Genomic DNA, 17,500 nt, shown 5'->3' with positions numbered 1-17,500 from the left:
GTTTCCAAATTTCCCGAGCCCCGCCATCTTGAATAATTGTGACGTGTCGTGGTTTGCCCTATTGTTACAAAATTAAAAGCTCTTTCAATAAATGTCGGCCAAAAAATATTCTTTTATGTGCTAATTAGATCCACTAGCCTCGTTTGCATGGACAAAATACAAAAGAAATGTTTCTTGAGATCGAGGCTGGTTAGTCTAATTAGCATACAAACAAAAGAAAACATTTTTGGCCGCCATTTATGCATTCCGTCTATAACGGCAACCATTACACGTCACATTTATTCAAGATGGCGGCGTCTGGGAAATTGGAAAGTGAAATTAAGTGATTCTAAAATTATTTTTTCCGGTACAAACACTTTTGAAGGAAATTGTCGATCAAATTTGATTGCAAACATTATTTTGATCGGTTTGAAATTATTCATTAGTCGGAAAGGATGTTCCCTTTATGTGTCTAATAGCCCAAGATTCGCTCGCTTAGTCGGGCTAAACTATGCCTTGGACGAATCTCAGTCAACCGAGTTAGGGTATTGTTAAGATCTGACCTTTTCTTGGTTTTCCTCTCTCGAGTGTTTCTTCTCTCGTTCTTTCTTCAGTTCCTGCCCCATTGTCTTGCCCATATGGGTGTAATAACTTAAAGCTTTCCGAACTGGCGCTACAAGTGGTTCCTGAAAGGGTCAATGGTTAAGTCATTTTTCAACTGTAGCTGCGTCGTCTCCGAGTATCAACGGAAGCTGAACATTTAGGAAATAAGTCAAAGTAGAGACATTTTAACAGGTGTGGAACTTGACTACAGAAAGACAATGATTGCTAAGGAAGCTTTTTCAGCCAAGAGCCCTACAAAAAGGTTGCATGTATGGTTCTCTAAAGTCACTTTTTCAATAAAAATCTGACATCACTTCAATCAGAAAGTGCATGCATAACTAGTCCCAGTTCTCTGTCGTGCGTTTCAGTGAAAAACATGAAAAAACTCTTAGGAAACGAAAGGACGAGGTGATTTTTTTCACCGGATGGGAACCGTCCCATCATTTTTCATATACTGTAGCATGGAATTTATATTTGGACAAAAAATGGAACTGATATTTTGAAAAGTGTATCAAAGCAGGGCCATATGACATCATAATGTTTTTTAGAAATAACTTTTTTAAAAATCCATGCTACAGATTTTATTAAGATGTTCTCAAAGTGTTGCGTTAAGCATTTGTGAAAAACATAGTTGACTCACTGAGTTTTTAGGCATTTTCTGTCAGTCACGTGATTTACCAGATATGGTTGTCGCAAAGTCAATACCGCGGCCGTCGGCGCGTCTTAAACTCCCTTTTGCGTCTACCAAGTGGTGACCTTTAGCTCTGAATACGAATACCACCCATTCACTAAATGAGCTACGCATACAAAATAAAGAATATTGTCTAAATGATAACTGAACACACCTCAAGAACAGGAAACAGCTGTTCGAGAGCTTCAAAAAGAGGTATTAGGACAAACTGAATGAAGCCAATCTGCGCTGAAGGTTTGGTGACCTGTGGAAATGAAAACTTGAAATAAGATCTGCAAATAAGGACCAATTCAAAGCCAATTTTTAAAGCGAGTCTCAAATAGTATTCACTTAGCGATAACATTCGTTTTGCACTACAGCTTACAAATAGGCTTTAAATCCTCACACAAAAATCCCTTTTTTAGGTCTCGATCTCGTACAGAAGGTGACAGAGTATTCAGTGGAAAAATTTGAATTTTCCTTTATTTTTAACAAAACAATGACCGAATTTTTTCCGCGAACCTCGACTCTGTTCTTTTGTTCTTGCACAATTCGTAACCACAATCCTGGTCAAAACCGTTGGGACAATTCCCGCTTCCCCCCACCCAATTAAAATGTTGATTTTTCACGGTCGCTCGAATGTTTCATCAGTGTTTGGTGAAAAGGTGGCGCGAAGAAGGCAGCGCGAAAAAGGCAGCGAAAGAAGAACACGCGTTGCTCATAGAACGATGGAAGCATGCACAGTAAATTCTCTACTTTTCGCCCGAATTTGACAAGTGTCCTAAAGTCTTTTGACCCGGTTTGCAGGTTATTGAGAAGCTTGAAAATCAATTGAAATTAAATTTACGCACGGCAACTGACATGTTGATTTTTTAAGAGAGGGGATAGCCGGAGCATCTGGAGAAGGCCTCTGGAAGCAGAGTCAACTACCCCCTGAACCAACCCACATGTGATGCCGAATCCAGGAATCGAATCCGGGAGAATTTGGCGGAAGGAGGGAGAGAAATCTCAAGACTGTGCCTGCCCTACTGCCCTCTACAGCTCACTGCCAAACCCAATGTGAGCTGCTCGCACACCTTTTCCCGCGCTTAGAAGCCGCCAGCGTGTCTCTGCCTTGCATTGTTATTGGGTCATTTGATTGGTCAAGGATATTTCGTTGGTTTTGGTTCCCGAGGGTCCACCCGTTTCTAGAAAGTCCCGCAAATTTTCGGGCTTTTTTCGGGTGTCAAAATTTCCTCTGCATCTTAAGAACGAAGAGATTTTAGGTCATCAAACTTCCGAATCATTTCGTTTTCTGTTATCTTGAAAACATGTGAAAGACCAGCTTATCAAGACAAGCGGATGCCGGGCAATTTCGTAAATGGCTTTTCGAGCCCGAAACACCGGGAGGTCCGAATTCAAATTGAAAGCCCCACTGTGGGGATGATTATAACGGGAAAGAGAACTAACCTTGTCTCTATCCATAAATGGAGCAACGGGTAACCCCTCCAGCTTTTCTACGTCACTCTAAAGAAAACAATAAAATGTTACATTTTAACCGGAAAAAAAAACCTGACACCAGCTGATAACTGGCGACATGTTTCCCTGCGCTTGACAAAGGTGACTTGTTTTTTTTCCTTCACTCGCAAATTTTGCTGATCTTGACAATAAATCTCGGTTTTCAATCACCTGATCAGCAGCCACGCTTTTCAATGGAAACAAAAGATATTTTTTGTCTAACGACAGAAACATGACGACATGACTACATAGGTTTGACCAACTTCTCGCCAGTTGCATAATTTAATACCGAGAAAAGCCACCCACCTACCCCAAAAAATAGGGAGCTTGAGCCCGCGCGGTTTTTAGATGTGGACGGCAACCGGAAGAAAACACTTCAAGAGCAAGGACAAACAAAAGAGCAAACAAAGGAAAACAAAAGAGCTAAAAAACATCAAACAATAACCTAACCCACGAGCTAACAAAACAAGAAAAAGTTTCACAGGTTTTTACACCGAGGTAAACTCTAACTTCCGGTTGCCGTCCGCGTCTCAAAAACGCGCGTGCTTAAAGTGCCCCTAACCCTTCAACTTATTTTTTTTGGTAGATTTTGACATCTTTCAAGAACTTATTTTCGAAAAAAAATTCAAAAATATTGAACCCGGGCTTTTTTTTACGAGCGCTGAAAGTGGAGGTGGCCTTGACTATTTGTTCTCCTATCGTTCGCATGAGTCCCCCACTCGGCCACGTATCGAGCGTGACGTAAGAAAAGGACATCGTGCAAGCTTGAGTTCTTGGGATGTGTGAAGATTAGCGGAGAACACAGAGAAAATGGTTGAAAAGTGCGTGGTTTATGGATGCAGCAACTCTAACAATAAACAAAAAGGAATCCGCATGCATAAGATTCCTTCTGATAGCGATCCGAGGGCTGAAGTTCGCTGGTTTCGTCTGCTAGCCGCTTCTTGAGAACTTCTTCTTGCTTGTTTTTTCTTCTTGTTGTTGTTATTTTTGAGCCATTCTTCGTCAGTGAGAGGGTCGTCCATATAGGCTTGCAATTCGCTGTCTGATTCCCTGTCGGCAGTCGCACTTTCTGATAGAAGTTCTTGGTTTTCTCGTTGCTCCGTCTCTGTTTCTTGAAAATCCAGGCATTCCGAATCGTCCGAAAGATACTCTTCCGTACTTGAGTCGGAAAACTCTTTGGAAGAGGACATATTTTCAGACCAATTGTAAGTTTTCACAAATAATCTTCGAACTCGCACTCTTATGTTATGGAATGGTGTCCTTTTCTTACGTCACAGCTAAAAAAAAGTGTTAGATATCGGACGCTTGTCATTGGCTTGTTCCTAACGAGCCCACGAGAGAATAATTTGTCCAGCGGGGCTTATAGCGCGCAGAAAATTACAAATTTCACTAACTTCAAGTGCTCGTAAAAAAATAAGGATTCAATATTTGTGAAAATTTTTTTCGAAAATGAGTTCTTGAAAGTTGTCAAAATCTACCCCCCAAAAATAAGCTGAAGGGTTAGGGGCACTTTAAAGCTTCCTAACATCGAAGAGGCAGGCACAGACTCGCCTTCGCGAGTAGCGCAATTTAATGCCACGTGAGAATTTTACATTTAGCACGCTCAGTCCGTGCATTAGGATTTCCCGTGAGGCATGCTGCACGCCTCTGAGAGTTCAAACTTTTGCGCATTTCTAAAAGAAAGGCTTTTATTGCAAATAGCAAAAATGTTTCTAGTCGATGTAATAGTAACCTGAATGAAAAACTCTTGCAAGAGGCAATCCAGCCAGGGCTCTGCGACTTCCATTGGTCTCGCTTCATTTGAAACATCAGAAACCTTTATCATGATCTGCATCAGCTGAAAAGGGAAGACAAAACAGTCTACAATAGCACAAAACGTTTTAATTGCAGTAGTATTTAGTAAAATCTCTGTCGAGAGATTTACCATTTGACTCTGAAGATGACTTCTTCTCGGGATGTCGAAACGTCAGTCAATAGGGAGCTTAAGCATGCGCATTTTTGAGGCGGACGCGGACGGCAACCGGAAGTCAGCCGTATCCCCTTTTAACTTGTCGTCACACAACCACGTTTATATTGCTAAATATATTTTCTCCATTAGAGATGATTGGTATAAAAATCTGGGAGACACCACTGTCCTGGCACGCGAAATGTTCTCTTCCGGTTGGCGTCCGCCTCTTAAAAACGCGCGTGCTTAAGCTCCCTAATGTCACCACAAAAAAAACCCTTTACAGGACTACACTCACCCGGACGATCGTACTTTACTTAAATATGATATGACTCATGGGTTCAAACCATTTAAGAAAACTTAACCACAGTTCGTTTTGGAAGGCCTTAGGCACTACTGACTCCCCGATTTTGGGAAATAATCGCAGTACGGCTTCAACATTTGCTTGAACATCCGTTCGATTTTGTTGAATGATGTTGACTGCTGGGGTTCACAAACGGTCTCAACACATGTAATCAACATTTGAGTCAACAAAGCTTCACGAGAGGCCTGGTATTCAGTCCCAGGCTGCAGCCGCGGTAGTTACAAGGGCAAACCTCTAATGCATGGCCCGGGATTTCAGACAACTAATAGACCTTTCTACCGATACGGCGGCCATTTTGATTTCTATTGTTTCGAATAGCTATTATGGGATGCTCAGGGGGCAAATACACATTAATTTGCCCCCTGAGCATCCCATAATGTCTTTCGAAACAATAGAAATCAAAACGGCCAACGTATCGGTAAAAAGGTCTATTCTGTAATTTCACCTCTGACTTTTTCAGTAAACCTCTTCATCAGAGTCTTCAAGAACAAATTAGGGAGTTTATCGGCCGAGACACACTAAGCGACAAATCGCAGCGGCAGGTCTCTGCGACAAGTCGCTCCGTGTGTACCACTTGCAAAACGAGTCGCTGCGACACCACGCCTGTTCGGTGCGGGTGAAGCTATATCGAAGGCGTCGACCGAGGATCGAGAACACGCGTTTATGGGACCGCGGTCGAGAAGTGTAGCACGTCTTGGAAGCTACGTGTTTTATCAATACAGAAACGAACCTACACATTCATTAAAGCTACCCTTAGGCCTAATTAGACCTAAACAAGAGTTTTAATTTTAGGCGTAAGGTTAGCTTTGATGAATGTTTTCGTTTGTTTCTGTATTGGTAAAACATGTAGCTTACAAGACGTGCTACACTTCTCGACCGCTGTCCCACAAACGCGTGTGCTCGATCGTCGATCAACGCCCGTTCCGTGTACGCGCAGTGATCTCGTATGAGGGGGAATGTGAACTAGTTTTTAATTCAATATGGCGGACCATATGACGCTCGCTCATTGGTTCATTTATATTTCGTCGCAAACGACTTGTTGCCGGAAGTGTACACACGGTTCGACAACGTTGACGCTGCTTTCGCTAATTTTAATCGCTGCGATCAGTCGCACGAATTGAAAACTGGTTTTAATTCGTGCAACTGATCGCAGCGACAAAATTCTGCCCAAGCGACGATGATTTTCACAATTTAATTAACCGTGTCACACGCGGCGAATTGGCCATTTCCGAGTTCATGTCTGCCTCCTCTTCAAAGCGAGTCCAACTGCGAAGTTTTTGTGATGGTAATAAGTTTTCATTCATGTGTAAAGTAGAACTAATTACCATTACAGAAACTTCGCACTTGGACTCGCTTTGAGGAGGAGGCAGACATTGACGCGGAAATGGCCTATTGTTGCGGCGACTTGTCCCTGCGACGTGTCGCAGCGACTTATCGCCTACTGTGTCCCGGCCTTAATAAACGACAACGGCAACAACAACCACAAGGCCACAAAACACTATCACTGTTAAACAGTGATATCATTGGTTTAAAAAAAGGAAAACAATCGTGCTGCACGTGCGGCACGCATTTTAGCACGTGTTATTGCGGTACTCTGTATAACAACGCAAACTCACCAAATTCGAGGTTTTAACGACAACGTGGACATACAAATGTGAACCTTTTATTCTATATTTTTACTCTGAAACCGCTCGTACCATTTTTTTTAGGATACTTCGCTCACATTGTACGACGTGAACGAGATGGAATAACGATGCGCTACGGTATATTTTGAGGTGATGTTTTCGTTGACGTCTCCGTTGCATACTTAAAGGCCGATTACATGAGCCGGGCCAGGGGCCCGTTTCTCGTGAGTCCCGAAACGTTTCGGGACCGAAAAGCCATTTGTGAAACTGCCAACCACTTGTTTTTGAAAGCCGATCTTTTAAGATGTTTTGAAGGCCGGTTAGCCGGACTGAAACCTTAGCCCGGTTTTACACGAGGTGAGCCAGCCCGGCTTGGGTTTAAGTTAGAGATGTCGTGTGAAAAAAGAAAACAACAACAAGAATTAGTAGAGAGATGTTTGTCTCGCTAAATGGTTATTAAAATTCGCCATTTCTACAATATCGTAATGCCGGGCTCTCGGCGAACCGGGCTGAGATTTTCCATGTAACCGCAAACTTGATTTGCCACCCCGGCTCATGTAATCGGCCTTAAGGTCCCTATACACCTTATTCCAAAATGGCCGCAAAATTACCGCCCTTATGGCCTCGCTTACAAACGTAAAATTCAAAAGAATATTTACCTTGAACGAGGCTATCAGGGCCAATTTGCATGGAAACAAAGGAATACTAAAATGGCGGCCATTTTGGAATAACGCGTATTCTTTGATTGCACCTTACGTCAAGGCAGCCATGTTAGTGGAAAGAACCTTAGCCGACAAGTCTTTTGGGAATTTGACTCTATTATTATGCAAAACTTGAGTCATAAACATTTTCGTGTTTAGGCACGAACATGGCCGTCTCATCACGTGAGTGCAATCAAGCAATTAGCGTTTGAGGAGAAAAAACCAGGCCTTTCCCATTACACCATCAACGACACGTTGTTATTTTTAAATAAGACGGTATCAGCTTCCTTACGTGGAAGTTCCACTCACCATGGACTTGTGAGCCTCGTTCTCAAAGCTAAATCCGTCAGCCAAAATGTCTTTGAATTTGTTGAGGATCTCGTTGTGCCTTGCCATGTCAGTCGACAAAATACATCTGAAGAACACAGAGAACGAGCTTATGAGCATTAAAATTTTTACCACAATTGCTTGTAATCTCGCAGTCTGATTGGCTAATTTGCCGTTGTCGATAAGAGTTTAGGCAACGCTGCTTGCATCAATTTGTCACGGAATGTAATAGCCAATCAGGGACGCTCATTTCGGGAAATAAACCAAATCATATTGCAAGAAAGTTATAGACAAGGCTTTCTCTTTCTTTGTGTCATGATTTTTGTCACTCCCTGAAATAAACCCTTGGCACTAAATATTGTGGTAAAAAACCAATCGAAAGAGGTTCAGCGTTTTCTGTACTCTTATCGACAAAGATATTCGTCATCACAGTGATCAAAGTTTGTTATGGACTCACGAGGAGCACAACATTTTGACCATTGTGATGACGAATAACGTCGTCGATAAGAGTACAGACAAAGCTGAACCTCTTTCAATTTGTTAAATCTTGATAAAGTAAGCTCATCCAGACAAGAACAACGCAGGCAACTCTTGATGAGAAAGACTTGACGTTTCGAACGAGAACACAAAAAAATTGACCCCTAAGTTTGACTTCATAGTCTAGATTGTCGTCGAAACCTCGGTCCATAGAGAAAGGAGAATCGGGAAGAGTGGGGTAGGTACGGCTACAAGTGGACTACCGAAAACGTCACTGAAACGTCGCGCTGAAAAGTGGCTGTTTGCTCAAATTCAATGAAACCAATTTGAATTGGGCTGACTTCCTGTGTGTTACCATCCCCTACTTCAAACCACTATTCAGCTGGAACCAAATTAAAGAGACAACTAAGCTGAAATAATAACGGGCTGTTCATGTCATTCATAATGGTAACAGGACTTCGTTTCGTCCAATTCGGTCTGTAATCATACGAGTGATTAACAAAATCGGACGGCCGCGTTCCTTTTTCACTGTCTAGTGTTACAAATTCGTCTATTTTGGAAAATCCCCAGTCTGGTTGGGTAGGTGGTTGTTGCTATGGTTATTGTGATAAATTCTGTGATTGGTGGATTAAGCTGAGTGCACTTAATATGGTTGGCTGATCTAACTGTCCGATTACAGCCAATTGTCCGATTACAACCCTACACAATAACTAGTGAAAAATAAAGCAGTTAATGCACCAATCAAATTTGAGAAAATTGTTATAGTTATGATTAACCGTGAAACAGGAATCAGCAGGATACCGATTTTCGAAAACGCATGTGAAAATTCTCAATCTAAGTTGTCTCTCGTACAAGTCTCTTTCTTCTGAGAAGTTACAGTATCGCTCAAAAGTAAAGCCGTGTTCACACTCAACGTTAACTATGATCAACGGTAGTATAATTCAGGCTATCATACTCCATTCAATTTTATTCAATTATGGTTCTGTTCACATCCGCGAACATTCAAATACAAGAGGGTAACATCCCAGTGTGAGACAAAATGGCGCCGTATCGCGTGGCTGCCACGATCATCATCACCATGCTTGAGGCGAGGAGAGAACCAAGGATAGATTCTGAGAACAGAAGACGACAAATCCAAATCTTCGCTCCATAAAGCGATCAGAAGTTTCGTCTGCTCATACCACCACGTGTTGGCCATTCTGTTCAATTACGCACTGTAATTACTTCAAACAATCCCCTTGAGGTTGTTGAAGTAATTATAATCCAGTTATAATCAGGGACTGTAATAAGTTGATGTGAACCCTAACCCTAACCCTAATTCGATTATCACAATCGAGACCTGATGTGAACACGGCTTACTGTAAGTTACTACCCTCGCGCGCGAAGCGATTCGCGTCGCGCCCAATCGCACCGCGCGCTACAGGAATCATGTCGCGCGCGATGGTAAAAAAATCTGTAATTGCTAAAATAAGACAAGTTTCTTTGCCATGATTTCTTGACAAACGCAAATTTCACGTTAGCTTTAAACACTATGTTAAATAAAGAGATTCCAAAGTGTTAAAGGGGCTATGTCACGTTATTTTAGAGTCTTTGGGGGAAATCTAATCTTTAGTTAATCACGAGTTTAAAACTCGAAAATAGTCGTTTCATCACAAACAAGATGATTCTCAGCAACAAACACTTTTACCACAGGCGTGATTTGCCAAACTTGAAAAACGTTGAGCCGACTTTTTTTCAAGATTACCCAAATGCAATCCGTTTCAATCTTGTCCATTTGTGTCTATCCATGCTTCTCTTTCCTTTTGCTGTACTGCTTTTATGTTTTTCAATAGTTTTAGGCGGTTATTGTCATAAAATTACATTAGTTTGCGTGACATAGCCCCTTCATATCAGGCCTCTCCCGCTTTCCAGCACTCACTTGATCATTCCTTCCCGAAATGTCCTAAAGACATCTCGGCTAACATTTTTGAGAATGTCACACTGGGGCTGTGGACAGAAAAAGAGAAGTACAGGTTACAGAACAAAATGCACAAAACGCAAATTTGTTTAGAACTGATTTAGTTCTTGTGTCTCTCAATTTCCAGTTATTGAAGAAAGCGCGGTACTTTTTCGCATTAAACTGTTCGTGTGGTTAGGATTTGAAGCCACGACCTCTTAGTTAAAAGATTGGCTTGATGCTGTAAACGTTCAAGTTTACGGTGTGTGGGACAATTCTTCCGCGCCTTATCACCTACCTGGGAAATGATATCAAACGCCACAGCACAGTGATGGTTTTCCAGGGGCGAGATGTCGTTATATCTTATGGCAAGTTCTGTTCTCGCATTTACCTAAAAGAAACGATAAAGACGAAAACTTGGCTCTTCAACTAGTAGGTGATTATTCGAGAACTGTAAGGCTCGGTTTTTTCACTGCCTCAAGCGCAAAAGCACAAAAAGGCGTGTTTTGGCAAAACGTATCCATGATTAAAACAGTTTTCGCTCGCGGTCATGTATGCTTACGCAAGAAAATATCACTTCAGTAGCTATTAATGTCTTTGCACCAGGGCTATGTATAAATGTCTAAAACAAACACAGTTAAATTCTCTTATTTTTCATTTTTTTGCATTTGCAAGCCGAGCCTCGACAAACGACAAAGGCCAAAACACGACGACGGGTACTACATACTGATATATTGTACCCTGGTTTTCGCGAACAGAAACGACAACGAGCCCTCCAAACCCAGAAACGTTCAAACCACTTATCAGCATCAAGTTTACGGAAAACGCTAACAGCAAAGGGACCACGTGACCATGATTTTCCCGCCATTTTTCGCGTTTGCCGGTTGTCGCTTGCCGTTTCTACGGAAAAGTTGGCATTTTTGCGTTTGCTGGATACGTGGAATTTTCTCCTCGTTTTTCTTCTACATAACAAGTTGCTTGTGGAAAAAAAGAACCCAAAAACCATGGTCCGGTAAGTCAAACAATGAAGATTTAGATTTCATGGTTGTAGCCTGATTGTCATGACTGACTCCTTGACGCAATTTTCTTCATGAACTCACGTTGACTCACAAAACAGCTTCATCGAAACTCGCAAAATTTGACAGAAAAGGATTTTCATTGTATATTTCATCATTTTTATTTTTATTTTCATTTTTTATATAGCGTCTTTTTCTACAAACAATGTTTAAAAAGACCCCGAGTTTTTGTTTTTTGTCAACCAAATACTCGAGATTCCAATTCCAAGTTGCCGTGGATCACGCGAAGCTAAAGTGACAAGCTTCACTCCATTTTACGTGAACCTTGAAACGGAAAGCCGCTAAACGTGATGCTCTCTGTTATCCAGGTGATCTGGTGACGAAATTCGCAGGACTGGGGAGAAAAATGTTAACGCCGTATCCCACAACCGCGCGCGGCCTTCTTTTCGAATTCAACATGGCAGAGGCGAGGTAAGATCTCGTCGGGTCTACTTGAATGTTCAGTCAGTAACAGGAAATGTGGTAGACACGGAATGATCTGTTGAGTTTTGGCGATGAAAATACTGCAGGGAATTTGGAAACAACACCTAAGGCCGCGCGCGGTCGTGGGATACGGCGTTAAAAATTTTTCTTCTCAGTCCTCCGAATTACGTCACCAGATCACCTGGATGAAAAAAGATTTGCTCACTTGATAAGCATTATTGTACCCAGGATGATCCAGATCATGACACAGTGCTGATGTCAACATCACCAGAACGTCGCAATCTTGTACATTACTTGGCATTTGAGTCAGCCAAATCAATCCGTACATCTGAACAAATACAAAATACAATGGAGATCTAGAGCTAACTGGTTTTATGTTCTGAGAGTAGAAATCTCTGCAGAATGACTTTAACAGCTCTAGGCTCTTGTGCAGAGGCTGCGGCGCGGCCAAAAACCAGGTCTGCATTTAGAGCTCTTCTTGAAAAGCTAGACTTTGTCAAGGATTATAATGACTGTGAGCGACTAAGCTTTCTTATCACTATCTCTTGTGTTCCAGAGGTCTTAAAGTCATCACGTTGCATGCTTACACACATATTTACAACTTACTTTCTTGACTACCCCCCCCCCCCCCATAGGGGCTATGCAGGGCCAATGAAGTAAATAGAACAGAAGAACAACTGTTAAGAATCCCAAAGGAACAGAGGCAAACCTTCAGTTGGCAGTTCACATGACAAGTGCAGCTGAAAAGTTGAACCTGGGATTACCAGGATCAAATCCAACCGGTGGTCAAAACGAGTCGAGAATCCGCAATCTCAATATATCAAAGCAAATGCCCTACCCACTGGGCCACACTCCTCCTTATGCCTATCCTATGCCTCCCCCCTTAAGTTAAGTTTTGATAAGCGCCATGGTCAAAGCGCGTGAATTACTTTGTGCTTTATTTCCAAGTCTTGTAGGGCAGCATTTTTCTGCCTCCACAATATTAAGCGAATAAGTAAATTTTTAAGGAGAGAGAAATTACAATGTAGAAATGGTTCTGCATGATTTCGTCACTAGCAGAATTGACTATTGCATTGGACTTCTTTATGGACTCCCAGATTGTGAAATAACTAAACTGTAGAGAGTACAGAACGCAGCAGCTAGGTTACTAACTTCAAGCCGCAAATATAACCATATTACGCCCGTTTTGCAAGAATTTCACGGGTTGCCAGTTAATTACAGAATACATTTTTACAATTTTGCTTTTAATTTTTAAAGCACCAAATGGTATGGAATTCAGGGCTCGAAATTGCGACTCACTGGTCGCCAATGCGACCAAAAATTGAATGCTGGCGACTAGATTTTCAGAACTGGTCGCCAACTGGCGAATCACATTTTGTCTTTAACCCAGGATAAACAGTAGACAACTTCTGTATTTGAATCTTTATATGATGAAATCATTCGGAATTGGTAGCGAGAACACGACTCACCTTCCCTTTCCCACGAAAAACTTACGTCTCAATACTACAAGAAAATCGGTTTCACACACTATAAATCAATAGCACAAAATGTACTTCGCTACTTCGATAACCGCGTGGTCGCACTTAAACACCATGTGCTTCTTGTCTGTTACGTGAGTTTTTTGCGGCCGGACGACAAAGATTCAGCCAGAAGGTTAATTGAAAATTTAAATCCATGGTCAGTTGTGAATGCTAGAGACGGAGATTTAGCCAAATTACCGAAGGACCTCCTCGGAACTAGCTTGATATTGAGTGAGTGAGGAAAGGATAGATAAGAGAGTAATAAAGCATGACAAGAATTTGTCATGACAAGAATTCGAAAAGCAACCTGTACCCTTAACGGAAAGTAGGTTGGGGAACTTGTCCCCTCTGTTAGAAAGCGGACACCTGCAAAATTGACTACACAAGGTGTAAAATAGGTGGAGACAAATATTGGTAGAAAATACTTTAAGAAACCAAGTTCCTCTGATTCTAGAGGCTACTGAAACCGCGGAGCCGCAATAGGAGTGTTGTTAGTCGCAAGAAAGGTAAGTTGCTTGCCACGCAAGCCGTAGGAGAATAAATAACTACGTTTTGAAGAGGTTAAAGGACCCATGTTTGCCTTGCTACGGAAAACACGGCCTTAAAATGTTCTGTACTTCGGTCCATTTAAAATAACCGTAAAGAACACCATCACCAAACGACAGACAAAAGCCGAAAACAACAGTGGCTTTAGAGGTCTTTCTCGTGCTGTTTTTTTTTTTCCTGGGTGTTTTATAATTACGACTTTCCTTGCATGCAAAGTAACATTTAAAATCATGTTCTTACGTAAGTCATATATTAAGTAAGTTGGCGACCAAAGTTTGTGATCTGGCGACCAAATTTTTCCCATTAGTCGCCAGCTGGCACCTGGGCAAAAAAATTAATTTCGAGCCCTGTCAGGAACCACCTTATATTAGCGATTTACTTAATATAAGAAAGCATGCAAGCTATTCATTGCGCTCTAATTCAGGCACTATTCTGTTACATCCAGCAGGGAAAACCTTTTGGTGAAAGATCTTTTAGTGTAGCTGCGCTTCCACTGTGGAACGCGCTCCGTGCTAGCCTGTGCAATATTGAATTCTACTTTAACTTTTAAATCTTGTCTTAAAACATATCCTTTCACGTTAGCTTTTAGCCCTTAGCACTTAAATTACTTTATTATTCTCAAATTTGGTTTATGTACATATTAAGTATATTTTAGTACTGTAATGGGCTTTTGATCATTGTATGTTAAAAAGCGCAACATAAAATTATTAATAAATTATTTTTACTTGAAATGATAAATTCGTTTTGGCACGGTGTTGGTGTTATTTTTCAGTGGAGGGTTTCACAACTGTTATGGTTACGTGAGGAGCAGAGTTAGTGAGACACTTAGCGACATTTCAGACAGCATGTCTAGACAAAAGTGATATTCCAGTGGAGAAGTCAAGGTACAATGTATAGAGGATAACACTTCATGCTGCGTGAGTGGGTTCTTGACACAAGTGATGTTCAAGTTGAGAGGTCGATCTTAAGAGGACAACACTTTGTGCCTTTTATCAAAAAATAAGAGTGCACACATCTCTCATTACTTGAATTTCAGGGTTAATCTTACCAAGTCTTACCATTTGTGTCACACAGAAGGCATGTCTAAAATTGTGAAAAGGCGTAGCATTATAATTCCTAAAAACTTCAAACAGGAAGTTCTGGAGAATGGGTATCTAAAACAGGAATTGAGAAAAAAAATCAATAAAGAACCAAAAACAACAATAAAAAAACAAATGAAAATACACATGTATGCATTATTGGCCAACTTTAAGGACGGTGCCTACTATCGTTATTGCGCATAGGTTTTGCCCACCTCGAAATACTCGTATTTCCTATGGGTGGTGCTTATTAATACAGCGATATTTTTGCGCGGTTCAAAACTATGCGGAGAAAGCAGAAGTTAGCAAGTACTCTTGGTATCCAAAAAGAAAATTGGGGCTAACCACGCATTTTTTAGAGATAATAAAGCCTCAATTTGGAAGACAACGCCATACAGTGCTTTGTATTTTAAAGCTTTTTACAAATATTGTTGATCAATTATCTTCGAAAAATGCATGATTCCTCCCAATTTTTTTTTTGGATTTCAATAACACTTGTTATGATCTCCTTTTCCCGCATATTCAGTAAACCTCGCAAAAATACCTTTGAATTAGTAGGCACCGTCCTAAAAAACAGTGAGGTGAAGTTATTAGTCTCTCCCCTTGGGGCTTTTCAGAACTAATTTACAATGATTTTTGTGGGGGACTTTTGGCTAGGCTGCTTGTTAGGCAGATTACCATTTATTTAGGAAGTGACAGATGCCCTCGACCAAATTAGGTAAGACCACAACACCGGGGATAATATCCCCTACAGTTTTCGAGAAGTGAGTTCGAGAAGTGAGTGAGTTCTTTAACGTCCCAAACTACTACCGGTACCAGGGCTATGAGACGGGACCTCCGGTTTGCAGTCCTTATCCGAGAAGACTTGAAAGTCTAACTATCTTCAGATGTCATGACAAAGGCAGCACTTTCTCCTCAGTTTTTTTAAGACCCTGAATGTTGGTCCGGCTGGAGTCGAACTCTTAACCTTCCGCACGACAGCCCGATGCTCAACCAACTGAGCCCGCTGGTGTGCGGTATTCATTTGAGTTTCTCATCAAAGTATGTCAAAAAACAAAAACTGCTTTGCTCCTTCAGTGCTAAGAGTGAGACTACAGCGTACATGTATTTTACTTGTCAATGAAGGCTGCTCAGGGATGAACGGGTTAACATCTAGGTCCACTGAAAAACTAAAGCCGATGATACACGGTTCAAGATCTTGCTCCACAAATGTTGAACAATGTTGCACATTTGTTGTTCAACAAATGTTGGACCGTGTATCATCGGCTTAAGTCCCTTTCCATCCTTTTAGTTCTGAGATTACTCTGTCTAACGCCATACGATTTTACTTGTTACTGGCGGTGAATTTAAACAAAAGGAAAAAAACTTGTTCAAATGAGATACCTCGATGTTGAATTTTTCTATTAAGTTAAGATCTATATACATCTGTTGCAGCAAATAGAGCATCTCGTGATCCTCCCATTGCCTGAAAAAGAATATAAAATTTAATCTCATATGAACTACTGTATGTTAAAATGACAATCCTTTCCCTCAAAACAATGACAATTACATCTTTTACTCTGTCTAACCACAGATGACTTTACTTGTCAATTGGCGACGGTTTAGAAGTGAAAGGGTTTGTTTGCTATTTTATTTATTTGAGCACTGTTTAGCCAAGGGTAGACTTTCATAACTATACCGGACCGGACTAAACAGCCATTGTTATTCTGATTAGGCCTTGCTTAATTACAGGGTAGGCATTGTTATGTTTGCTTTGTTCTTTGCTCTTTTTTCTTTTGTTCTTTTCTTTCTTTTGTTCTTTCTTCTCTTCGTTCTTGTTTTACGGACATTTAATTATTTCTGATGCGGTATACGAAAGACCAGCCAAGTTCTGGCAGCTATTCAGCTGATATGGACCTGCTATACCCACCCATACACTCGCATACATGTAGGGCAGCCACAACACAGGGAACAGGGAACTTATGAACAGTCATGGAAGATACATGTATTTGTGAGACAGGGCCTATGGTTTGTAGTCCTTATTTGAGAACTTCAAGACTTGAAAGTCTAATCATTTTCAGATGAAAATATAATGGCAGCACTTTCTCCTCAGCTGTTCTAAGATCCCAAGTGTTTATCTATATTGTAGGGAGCAGCCATGGTCCAGTGGTTAGGACGTTGGGTTTGCGTGTGATTGCTCCGGGTTCCAACCCAGTTTTAATCTCTGGTTTGTTTCCGGTTGTCCCGGATTCAACTCTACTACTGATGCTTTGTGAAAAGCCGCCCAACTGGTTGCCTCCTGCCAGTTGGGGTTCTTAATCATGTTTCCATAAAGTTTGAATTGTTTCTTTCAGATTATTAAAAGTGGGGTGCCTGTGAACTAGCTTGACAACTAAGTGCACTTTAACTATAAACAAAGCATTCACATACATATTTTTACATTCGCTTAGGATAGGAACTAGTGACCTCCTGAATGGCAGCCCTATGCTCAACCAATTGAGCCACTTGTGTGTGGTATCTCGGTTCATTCAAAAACTATCTCCTCTTTAACACTTTCCATGGGCAGGCCAACTCCAGACAATTTGACTTATCAATAGCAGTTGGGTCAGGGATGAAAGATGTAAATCATATTTCAAATAATAGCAGTAACCAATGATTATTATTCTCGTACACCACTAATACCAACAAGCAATAAAATTCTACGAAAAAATAACTGAAATTCAATCAAGAAGAGTCAGGAGGAAATCAATGAA

General features: G+C 41.1%; 1 protein-coding gene across 1 annotated transcript in view; it reads right to left on the bottom strand.

The window, feature by feature from the left end:
* LOC138051380 (high affinity cGMP-specific 3',5'-cyclic phosphodiesterase 9A-like) overlaps positions 1–17,500 on the bottom strand; it is a 35,227-nt gene that overhangs the window by 7,259 nt on the left and 10,468 nt on the right. Inside the window, exons 8-17 of the mRNA XM_068897570.1 lie at positions 16,152–16,233; positions 14,748–14,843; positions 11,829–11,951; positions 10,423–10,515; positions 10,107–10,174; positions 7,694–7,799; positions 4,482–4,586; positions 2,702–2,758; positions 1,428–1,517; positions 543–665 (exon numbers count right to left, since the gene is read on the bottom strand). Coding sequence (XP_068753671.1) covers positions 543–665; positions 1,428–1,517; positions 2,702–2,758; positions 4,482–4,586; positions 7,694–7,799; positions 10,107–10,174; positions 10,423–10,515; positions 11,829–11,951; positions 14,748–14,843; positions 16,152–16,233 — 943 coding nt within the window. The remainder of the gene's footprint in view (positions 1–542; positions 666–1,427; positions 1,518–2,701; positions 2,759–4,481; positions 4,587–7,693; positions 7,800–10,106; positions 10,175–10,422; positions 10,516–11,828; positions 11,952–14,747; positions 14,844–16,151; positions 16,234–17,500) is intronic.

This window comes from Montipora capricornis, chromosome 6 (genome assembly GCF_036669925.1).
Source record: "Montipora capricornis isolate CH-2021 chromosome 6, ASM3666992v2, whole genome shotgun sequence".
NCBI lineage: Eukaryota > Metazoa > Cnidaria > Anthozoa > Scleractinia > Acroporidae > Montipora > Montipora capricornis.
The sequence above is the reverse complement of the archived record's forward strand: the minus strand, read 5'-3'. Positions and strand labels throughout refer to the sequence as shown.